This window comes from Monodon monoceros, unplaced genomic scaffold (assembly GCF_005190385.1).
Source record: "Monodon monoceros isolate NGI ecotype Baffin Bay Population unplaced genomic scaffold, NGI_Narwhal_1 Super_Scaffold_20, whole genome shotgun sequence".
In the NCBI taxonomy this organism is placed as follows: Eukaryota; Metazoa; Chordata; class Mammalia; order Artiodactyla; family Monodontidae; genus Monodon; species Monodon monoceros.
The window spans coordinates 39,669,987-39,681,830 of record NW_021703777.1 but is presented as its reverse complement, the minus strand read 5'-3'; the positions used below and the strand labels follow the sequence as shown (position 1 = coordinate 39,681,830).

At 39.4% G+C, this 11,844-nt stretch overlaps 1 protein-coding gene across 1 annotated transcript in view; it reads right to left on the bottom strand.

Annotated features, from left to right (window-relative positions):
• COQ2 (coenzyme Q2, polyprenyltransferase) overlaps positions 1–10,888 on the bottom strand; it is an 18,530-nt gene extending 7,642 nt beyond the window's left edge. Inside the window, exons 1-4 of the mRNA XM_029235181.1 lie at positions 10,555–10,888; positions 6,064–6,230; positions 1,720–1,841; positions 116–201 (exon numbers count right to left, since the gene is read on the bottom strand). Coding sequence (XP_029091014.1) covers positions 116–201; positions 1,720–1,841; positions 6,064–6,230; positions 10,555–10,888 — 709 coding nt within the window. The remainder of the gene's footprint in view (positions 1–115; positions 202–1,719; positions 1,842–6,063; positions 6,231–10,554) is intronic.
• Positions 10,889–11,844: the final 956 nt, after the last annotated feature.

The following is an 11,844-nucleotide window of genomic DNA, read 5'->3' as shown; positions in this document are numbered from 1 at the left end:
CACACACACACACACACACACACACACACACACCACACATGCATTGATTGATATTATATATAAAAGTATAGCTTGAGGGTATTGAAGTAAATACTTATAGTTATTTCAAGCTCACCCAAGGCTAACTGAGGCCAGTATGTAATTCTCTTCATTAGCGGGTAGGTGATGACAAGAAGTAGGGATGCTGCTCCAAGAGCTATACTGAAATCAAGAAAAAACATGAAAAAGATTAATATCACCATCTCTTAAAAATCGGTAAATAAGGGGCTTCCCTGGTGGCGCAGTGGTTGAGAGTCCGCCTGCCGATGCAGGGCACACAGGTTCGTGCCCTGGTCCGGGAGGATCCCACATGCCGCGGAGCGGCTGGGCCCGTGAGCCATGGCCACTGAGCCTGCGCATCCGGAGCCCATGCTCCGCAACGGGAGAGGCCACAACAGTGAGAGGCCCTCGTATCGCCAAAAAAGAAAAAACGGTAAATAAGACAACAATAGCAACACTAATGAGGAAATGATTTATCTAAATTGTATTTTTTGTAAAATTCTCTTTCTAGACGTTTATTCCTGGACTTTAATTAACATAAAGGGTGATTAGAAAATATCTTAAGTGTTACAAACAATGAAACAAAATAAGAATAGCTAACACATATATTGTTTTCATGTATTAGGACTGTTTTAACTGCTCTACATATGTTAACTCATTATAACCTTCACCATAACCTTACGAGGCAGGTAGTTTTATTCTACTTGTTTTTTTGCAGATGAAAAAACTAAAGTCAAAGAGAGAAAGTAATTTGCCAATTGTTATACAGCTAGTCAGTAGCAGGGCCAGGAAGCAAACCTAAGGCATCTGGCCCCAGTATCCAACATAATACTCCCCATGTGCTATTGCCTAAATTTTGCTTTCAAACATTAAGATAGCTAGTAAACTGAGATGTCCTAACAGAGAATTAGAGTCAAGATATCCCTCCCTATATGCACAAGGGGTTACTTCTCTAGAAGAGGATAAGGTCACAAAGTACCTATGAAAGGATGACAGTCAGGTAAGATGTTTTTAGGAAGCTCACAGCTCACTTAACACTACCCCTCCAGGAATAACCTTTCAAAGTGTTTTCACTTGACTGAAGCTATCAGAACAAGATATACAATTAAGTCTAGTCTCTATAAAATATGCTTATTTGCTGAACTCCTCTTTTTTGTCTTATTGAAGCACTATGTAAGCAGCCATCTGGTACACAAATGTCTAATTTTGTCTCTGTTTAAGAAGTATAAGAATGAGTTCTTTTTTCTTCTGTCATTGATTAGGAATACGACTCTGGGAAAGACCCAGTTCCTCTTTTTGCAAAGTAAGCATAATCTCTTCTGCCTCTAACGCTTCAGAGATACTACCAGGATAAATAAAATTATACAAATGGGTATATACACACACTCCCACGCATGCACCTAGAAAACCTAGGAAAAGTGTCTTGAGTCCTTTAGGGAACACATAGTGCAAGTACTGGAGGTGGAGCAGAATAAACGAAACACTGATCTCTTCATTCCTTTGGCTGAAAGCATTCTTGACTTTACATTGTATGGTGACTTACTTACATTGCTAACTTTACAGATGCTTGATTAGGTAATAAACAACTTTGTAATACAGATATTTCTATTTTATTTTATATGTACTTCTATGTCAAAGGAAAGATTTTTTACATGATTATGAAAAACACATATACTGTACCTGTAGTAATTCAGACACAGAAGAACACCCAGTGCCAAGGTCAGCTGTCCCCCAAGAAAAACAAAGGATTGAAAAGTTGAAATGTCTCCAGCAGCTATTGGGCGACTTGCTGTTCTTGTAACCTTAACAACATAAAAACAGATACCTTAGCATCAGGGAATAGCTCAATCATTTACTTAAACATTTACTCAAGAGACTGGCCCATGGTACGTACTAAGGCAGAAATATGAATAAAAGGTGAACATTGGAAGTACTACCATGAATCAAAACTTCTATTTAAAATAGCATTGAAAAGAACTAAAAATTCCCACCATTCATTTCTCTTTCTTTCCATCTCCTATCCCCATCTCCAAACAAACAAAACAAAGCAATTTCGTAATCTAACTATTTACCTATCCAGCTTAGCAAGTATATGTTCAATTCCATGGAGCAAAGAGGGACAAAAATAATAAGAATTCTCAGGAAAGAGGAAAGTGCAGAGCATGTTAGATAAGGCTGATATCATGTAAATGCTTTGAGTATGGGAAGCACTGCAATCAGATATCAGACATGAAGAAAGAAGACAGATTATCTGAGTTTGAAAGTGGGAGTGCTTTTGCCAGTCTATGTAGGAATGGGGCTGTAATCTTATATTAACTGCACCCATATATAAAGGGCAAACTCACTGTAAGAATATAGGTAGAGCAATTATGTGAACAAATAATATATATTGTTCTTTTCCTTCCAAGAGATCATGAAATGTGATTATTCTAAATTCAACCACAAATAAAGAGCATAACCAAAATTTTCAGCATTGCTGGAAGTTAAGAACTCAGGATCTGGGATTAGAGAGCCTAGCATTTGAATTCAATTCCATCACTTATTGGCTGTGTGAATTCTGGCAAGTTACTTGACCTCCCTCAGGCTTAGGTTATTTACCTATTTAAGGAAAAACAGAAAGAGAGGGAGACGTAATAATAGCACGTACCTTACAGAGTGAATGCAATGCCTGATGCAATAAATGTTAACTATAATTAATATAACATATTTTTGTACGATTTATAGCAAGGGTTTAGCAAACTATGGCCTGTGAGCCAAATCCAGCTTTCTGTCTGTTTTTGGTTGGAACCGTGAGCTAACAATGGTTTTTACTTTTTTTGGTGGTTGAAAATAAACAAAGAAATAGTAATGTATTGTGCCACATGAAAATAAGACATTCAAATTTCAGTGTCCACAAATAAAATTTTATTGAAAGAGACACACCCATTTTTTTACATATTGTATGTGGCTGCTTTCACGCTGTAACAGAGTGCAGTAGTTGCAACAAAGACTGTGTGGCCCACAAAGCCTAAAATATTTACTATCTGGTCCTTTACAGAAGAAATTTGCTGACCCAATTTATAGCATGCTTCACTGTGCAATAAAACAGTTTGTCAAAAACTGTAATGACTCATCTTGCTTAGTGCCAGAACTGGATATCTCATCCTTGATTTGGTCCCTGTAGCTTCAAGTGGGAATAATATTTATGTTCTTGTATTTGATTTAGGATATTATGATTATTCCTGCCAGTATTTGAATGCTAATAATCTAAGAGCTATATATGCATCACATCATTGAATCCTTGTAACAACTCTCTTTTAGCCACTCACAAGTTCTTGCCATTTCTAAGTTTTAGGAAACTGAGGCAGAGTGGCCAGTAACTTTCCAAGGTCACAGATACTAAGGTAGCACAGTCAGTCCAGTCCCAACAACCACAGTACTAACCACAAAATTACACTGCCCCTCCAGTACAATGGTAATTGCCTGGCTAAACTCGAGAGGTGAAAAACAAGCACTCCATCAAAAGAATAAAAACGATGCAATATGATGATCAAAAAACATATTCTATGTGGCTTCTATGAAACTAGAATGCCCACAGCTTAAAAAACCAAATCATTAACACCTGTGCATTGATATTATTTCAATGTTTATTGGACCTAAAGTTTATTGCATGACTAGCAGATTACATACATCATCAACAAAACAGAGTTAACCCAAATAACCTAATAGCAATTCACTTACCATTTAATGTATTAGCAATTTACTTAGTCATCTAACATATTAAGCAAAACCCTCAGCCATAAACATACTGTCTTTAAGAAAATGTAAGGTAAGCATTACAATTTGACCAAGGTTTTTAACCCATTCTGTAAAAGAGATGCTCATAACATTTTAAAATTCATGTTAGCAAAACCATAGCTATACAATACTCATTTAAGTGCTTTGTTGTATGTCACCATAGACTGTAGATTCCTCTAATCAGAGAAAAATGGCACGGGGGAGATGTAAGATATCTAATCAGTTCCCTTTTATCTAGTGAGTATAAAAATCACTTAAGACAAAACTAAAATGGCTCTATTTCGTTAATTAAAAAAGTAGAAAATGTTGGTTGATTTGATTATGTTATTTTTTATTATTATTTTTTTTTTTTTTGTGGTACGCGGGCCTCTCACCGCTGTGGCCTCTCCCGTTGCGGAGCACGGGCTCCGGACGCGCAGGCTCAGCGGCCATGGCCCACGGGCCCAGCCGCTCCGCGGCATGTGGGATCTTCCCGGACCGGGGCACGAACCCGTGTCCCCTGCCTCGGCAGGCGGACTCTCAACCAGTGCGCCACCAGGGAAGCTCTATGTCATTTTTTAATTATACTTCTTTTGAGATAATTGTAGATTCACATGTAATTTTTTAAAAAAAATCTCTGTATTATAAGAAATATAGAGATCCTGTGTATCCTTTATTTAGTTTTCCCCAAGGGTAACATCTTGCAAAACTTTACAGTACAATATCACAACCAGGATTTTGACATTAGGCTGCTCTAAATGTGTTCAATAGTTATTTTGAAGTGATACTGGCCAGAAGCCTCATTCATATGGTTATGCAGATGAAAAGCTGACCAGGATGTGCAAACCCCCAAAACAAGAAAGTACGCATCTCCTAGCATAGATCAAAGCATCCCAATGGTCAGCGAGACATAGAGATGCCTTAACATGCATCACCTGCCACTCTGCCACTATCCTACCCTCCAGCCACACACAAACCACATAGTTGCAGTTGTCAAGCATAATACATTTTATCTCACAGCCATGCCTCTGTGTCTGCTGTTTCCTCTGCCTAGAGTGACCTTCACCCTCCTTTCCAGGCTTTTTTTGCCATCTTAGTCTGTCATAGTTCCAAAGTCACCTTACCCCACCTCACCCCATCAAAACTTCTCTCTAACCCCCTGCATTATGCTAAGGTAAGGTAGGTGGTCTGCAGTAAGTGCCCTGTGGACACCATCTCTTGATAGCTACTAAACTGAAGTCAGCAATGTTGTCTTTCATCCACACAATCCTAGAACCTGTCACTGTGTCTCATAGATAGTAGGTATTCAATAAATGTTTTTGAATTTAAAAATTATTAATGTGACACTGTTCTATAAGCTAAAAATCATTACGGGTGTGCTTTGCTTAAGGAAAACTAAGACTTATATGAAAGGCAAACCAGGGAAGATTATTCACTTTATGTGAGTGTCACATGATTATTTACTTCACATAATTCACCCTGGATTTCTTATAAATTGAACGTTTACTTGATTATTTACTCAAGCATTTAATGATTTTATACTTGTTATAGTATGGCTGCTGGAATAAAAGGCAAACAAGACAGACCATTCCCTTGAGAAAATAATGGTCTATTGAAGAACAAAGAAATAATTACACACATGCATTAGAACATGCATAGAAAATAATCTAGAGACATATGATGTATCAAACTTTAAATGAAGTTTTTTCTGGGGGCTTGGGGAAGGTGATAAGGAAGACTTGCATTTTCTATCCTTTCTATTTTTGTACTGTCTGAATTTTTCAGAATAAACATGTATTATTTTTCTAAGGAGAAAAAAATAAAATTATGTTTTTAAAAGAAATAATTATAGCAAATGCTAATAGGGCTGCCTTGATTCATTTAAATTAAGATCTGATTTACATACGAATAGTTATGGCTCCAACATATATCTCAAAGGAAGGGATGACAGTTCTTTTAGACACCCAAAGGTTCAGAATGGAATTTTCACCTTCACTCCCAACATCCTTTCTCTGGCCTTCCAAATTCTAATTCGTTTTGTAAAAATGATGTACACACCTTGCCCCCATGGCCGCTCCTCTGTTGAGAAAGGAAGCACACCGCACTTTGCAACACCAGCTATTCAACTGATACTGGCACTTCTTACGCTGGATTTCAGTGAGGACACTAAATGATCCTGTTGCTTTATGTGGCATTCAAAAGTGATGCCACCATCTTACTCTGCAGAATTGAGAGGAGCCTCTCTGTTCCTTTCTGGGACGAATCTACCTTTTTATCGTAGTCCTGGTCCCACATGTCATTAATAGTACAGCCTGCTCCACGCATCAGAACAGCTCCAGTGCCAAAGAGGGATAACATGTACCAATCTGGAAAACAACCTGGTTCAGCTGCCAGACCAATGCTCCAAGTACATGGCAGGTACAGTAGCCAGGTTCCTAAGCAAAATAAAAAGACAAAAAAAGTACAAATTAAGTTAGCTGTTTTCATTTGTTTGAAATGCTGTATCCAAAAGAAGTAAGGAACACAAAGTCAAAAACACATGACAAAACTGGGAAAATAAGCTTGCAACTCATATAACAGAGGACTATTCTCCCTATAGGGTTCCCAGAAACTGAAGACAGATCAAAAGCCTGATCGAAAAATGGACAAAAAACATAATAGAAAATACAAATGGCTCTTATACCAATGAAAAGATACTCAACTTTGATAAATACACATGAAAATTACATTGAGATAACATTTTCCACCTAGCAGACTGGCACAACCCAAAGGCTGACAACATACTCTGGGGAGCTGGATAGTCATATATGTCTGATGAGGTTGCAAATGTTCCAGTTCCTATAGAGGGTAAGCTGAAGAGTTTTCCTATACATGTGTGTGTGTGTGTGTGTGTGTATATGCATACACATATAAAACAAATACATACATTTGAATGTATGTTCATAAACTATGTCAGGAAGGAAACATTAGAAACTGATACTGAGAGTTGTCTTTGGGGAAGAAAACTGGTTGGTTGGGAAAAAGGGGTGGAAGACTTAAGTTTTCACTCTATACCCTTACACCTTTTTAAATTTTGTATCATCTTCATGTATTACCTCCTCAAAAAACTTTAATAAAACTTTCTTTATTGTTGTTAATACAATATAATAAAATGGTTTGGGGGGGAAAGAAGGATTAACCTACTGTTTTTTTAAAAATATTTTGCTACTACATGCACAAATGGGATTAGTTCTTGGTACTCAGCCCATAAACTAGATGAAATTAAGCTAAAACCAAATAAATTGTAGGGATAGGAGCCTTCACACATGACCTGTAGTAGATATCCTATTTTCAAAAGAAAATCTTTCAACAAATGTTTGGATATTGTACCTATTAGATAAATTCTGAGCTTTTCTTTCCTATTAGTAATATAAGAGTGTATATTAGCAATATAAGAGTGCCACCCCACAAATGTGTCCCTTTGGCATGAGGATTAATTTAGGCCAATTATTTTTAAGAAACAGAAGATTCAAGAACATTTTCAAGAATGCTACCAGAGTAGACCTATCATCAGATATCTGCCAAAAATATGGGCTAGGTGTGGTGGGGAAACTTGATAGGGCCTAGAGACCAGAGATGACCATTTACCAAACATTTACTTTTCTATCTCCAGTGAATTACCTTCCTCCCCTTTTAAGTCCCAAATCACTACCCCCAATATCCTGCTGTGTCTTTAGCTGAAGATATTTAAGGTGAAGGTATTTTGGCCATTTTGGTGAGTTACTCAGTCTTCCTGGGTCTCTCTCACCCACACATGCTATTAAAATTTTTGTTTGATTTTTTCCTATTAATCTGTCTCACGTCAACTTAATTCTTAGACTTAACTTAGAAGGGTAGAGGATAATTTCTTCCTCCTCAAAAAGTGGAATAAATAGGACATGTGGCTAAAGAAAAATCAGATCCTGTACAAAAATGGTCAAATGACAAAGTCATTATGATTATGTTTAAGCTTCATTAAATTTAAGCTTTATTCATTTGCAAATATTTATAAAGCACATATTTTGTACCAGAGTTGTTCCAGGAACTGGGAATACAATGGTGACTAAGTGAGGGCTGATTTCTGCCTTCACACAGCTTATAAAGCAAAAGGAAGAAACACGGTTAAATAAATAACACTGAAACAGATCAATTCAACAACAGGGAAAGTACACAATGCTATAAAGGCATAAAACAATGCCACCCAAGTTAACGGGGGATGGAGTAGGAAAAACTCAGGAAGGCTTTTCCAAAAGGGGCTTAAACACACAGAAAAGGCAAGGCAAGGAGAGGCTAAAAATCAGAAATGACCAGTCTAGACCTGAATTCAGGCTGTCCTGGGCAGACTCATATTCAGTGTGTCCCATCTAAAACAATAACAACAATGCCATTTTCTAAATGTTTGTGAAATGTCAAGCAGTGTTCTAAATGCTTTATATATACAAACTCATTTAATCCTCAAAGACACCCTTATAAAGTAGGCACTATTACTCTTCCTATTTTACAGATGAGGAAACAGATGCATGAAGAGGTTAAAACACAATGGGTTTAACCACTTCCTTTTCCCTGGACCTATCAGTATAGCTCAGAGGGACAGAGGAGTAGCTAGCTGATCCTGCCCTGATAGAAAAAAAAAGATCACTACTTCACAGGCATTTTCCTGGTACAAATAGAAATGAAGGCTCCATTTAAAAAAGAATTCTAAAGAGAAAGATGTGTAACCACCTATAGCATTTTGTGTCAGTGTCAAAATTTCCTTGGCTGTAAGTCTGCATTTTAGGTACCGTATTCACTGATAGGAATCTGCAGGGCACCCCTATAGATGAGGAGGGTTCCTGCAGTGAAGGTTCAATGTCTGCTCCTAGTAAGTGACACTAGACACTAAAGTATATTAAACTTGAAGCCTCAGTGCTCCTCATCTACAAAAGAGGGGAAAGAACATCATCTACCTCTTAGAGTTGTTATAAGACAATATTAATAATGGTGATAATGAAAACAATAACAAATTCATAGTGCTTACTCTGTGCCAGGTGCTGTCCTACAATAGTTTTGATTCTCACAACAAACCTATGAGATAGGCACAACTTCTATTATACCCATTTAACAAACACAGAAACTGAAGCATAGAGACAGTAATTTGCCCAAGGCCACACAGGCAAAAACATGGCAGAGCTGGAATTCAAATCCAAGCAGTTTGGCTCCAGGCTATCACTCTGGATACCTAAAGCTCTAAACACCCATGAGTTCTTATTATTCTTTTGCCCTCCTGATTCTCACCAACATTTTTTGGTCTCCCCTATGACACTTTCATTCTGTTCTCTCCCATGAAGAAAGATGCAAAGGTGGGAGGATACAATAGGTTTCAGAAAGATATACTTATTATAGAAAAAGTAAAAACTCTCTGGGAGATTATAAAGTGAGTAAGCATTCTGAGAGGTGATAGGCAGACCAAAGAGCTTGTGTAAACTGAGTCTAAGATTCATTCACTAATTACACATTGTCTTCAAGAAAACATAAATGCAGTTTCAGCCATAAACGTGGTAAAACCAGTTATACCACCAATTTAGTGGAAAGAGTGCTACCTGCTGAAACCTCCTGAAATAATGTAGTTTGTGACATGGTTGTAGGAAGTTGTAATCCTTTCTGAAAAACAACGAAACCCACTTTTTAACAAGATCAAAATTCAACAAAATAAAACAATAAACATAAAATTACCCCACAAAAGAAGAATTTAAGTAAAGAAGTATTGAACCTGGAATTCTACTACTGTCAATTTATTGTTCCTGGCATACAGTAAGGGCTCAAAAAATGTTTGCTGAATGAATTCTGATAGTACTATTCATAAGTTGTCTGAAAAATCCTGCAGTCACCTTATTTAGAACCAAAGCAAGCAGGCTTGTATCTTCTTAACATACATAATACTATTAACCGAATCTTCTCCAACTCACACAATACTCTGTCTTTTTAAACTAGACTGGGAGTTCTTTGAAAGTACAAAGTTTCCATAGCTCTTTCTAGCCCTAAGGCTACGCAGTGCTGTAGGACTTAATTCATTCAATACTACCGCTAGGCTGTTCTCGACACTAGATATAAAAGTCCCATATAAGTGGAGCTTATACTGTACTGGAGAAGTGTATCAACCAATAAATGCATACGGCTAGTGGCGAATGCTATGAAGAAAAATGGGGGGTAAAGAGAGACTGAGGAGAAAGGTGAATTTAAATAGGAAGTTCAGCAAAATCCTCCCTTAGGAGGCAACTGTGAGCTGATAAGTAGTCCATAAATGCTGTACCTGCAGCATCCAAATGAATTAAATCTTTGTGTGACGGATGGTGCAGGGCAAAGAGCTAAAAAAATTCAGCATCATCTGGTCTGGCTCTGCCAAAGAGCCTTAATTTCCTCAGCGTCCTTATCGTCTCAATTACTTGCTCTGGGATTATGGGAAGGATGAAACATAATGAACGTAGAAGTGTTTCCACACTGTAAATCTGCGCAAATGCAGAGATACGGATACGGAATTTCTGCTCGATTCACTGCTTAAACACGGACTGTGGAATGAGCGAATTTTTTGCCCAGCTCACGTGCTCAGGATTCAGAGAGGCTTGACAGCCGGCCGGTTACCTCGGAGATAGCCCTGTTCGGGTGTCTTGACGGTATTCGGCACCTGGCGGCCAAGCCCCGGCTTTCGGGCTTCACTTCCACTGCGCCCGCAGCCCCCGGACCGCCGCGTCCGTCCACACTCACCTATGGGCTTGTCCAACCTCATGAGGCGCAGGTAGGGCTGCAGAGGGCGGGGCGCCGAGTTCACGATCGCCGCCGCAGGCAGGCTCGGCCGCCGCTCGAGCTGACCCCGCCCGGCTGAGGGCCGCCCATCTCCCGCGTGTAGCCCACGGGCCGCGTGCAGCAAGGTGAGGGAGCGGCCACGCGAGCCCCACAGCCACACCTGCGTCCCTGCCCGCAGGGCCCGCACGAGCCCCGTGCCTGACGCGCCCAGCATGGCGCTCCGGAGAGCGCGGACCCGCGGGGGCCTGACGTCATTCCCGAGCGTCCTGTCACAGGCAGGCATGCGCAGTGACATCAGCAGGGTGACCGGTTGGTCGGAGCTTTTCGAGTAACGTGAAACGGGAAGGATTGCGGTCACCTTGACCTGTAAGGGAGTTCTTCAGGTAAAGGAGTTCCCATTATCAAAATACGTAGCAGTTGTAACAGGAAAAAAAAAAAAAAACACCGAGAAAAACTTACTGAACCCAAAATACTGATTTGCGGTGTTTCCTTTTTAAAGCTAAAAGGGCACCAAGCGGCCAAATCCGAGAATGTACATTAAAATCGTACTCAGAGTTAACAGACATGCATTACACAAGTGAAAACCTTAAACTTGATTATCAATTCAAAGCAGTTCGTATAATCCAGAGGCAGCGAGTGTGTGGGATGCTATGAGCCTGCAGCTAGAATATCTGATCGAAGGGGTTAATCATAGCCAACTAATGGATAGCGCTCTGTGCCAGGCACGGTTATAGGCACTTTACATGTATTATCCCATTTAATCACTTACTGACTGACTATGGGCAAGTCTCTCATTTGAATTTTAGTATTCTAGGGAATTGGGTTAGTCTTTCAGCACCTTTCTTTAAAACCTCAACAGGGATTCTGTGATATCTTGTCTCCCGTGGTGGTGGCAACGGGGTGGTCCTTAATAAATTTACAAAAGTAGCTCACAGCCTGTTCAGTTGTAGACAGAGGGATCAAGGCCCTGGGAAATTTCGTTTTATATTTGTAAAGGAAAACACACACTTCCTCCTGTCCGCGTTTGCTCTCAGTATTCTACTACAATACTACTTGGCTTGTGACACCAGACGTGTGGATTTTCCACACATCAAGAAACTCTGCGACCCCTGAGTGTCCTATAACTTTACTCAGTTCTGTCACTATCTATCTGGAGTTTGCATCAGAGCCCAGAGGTTGCAGGCTCAGTTCTGTAAGCTCGCTGACCCCCACTTCAGAAGCCCATCACAGGTCCAGCTTATCGGGACTTCC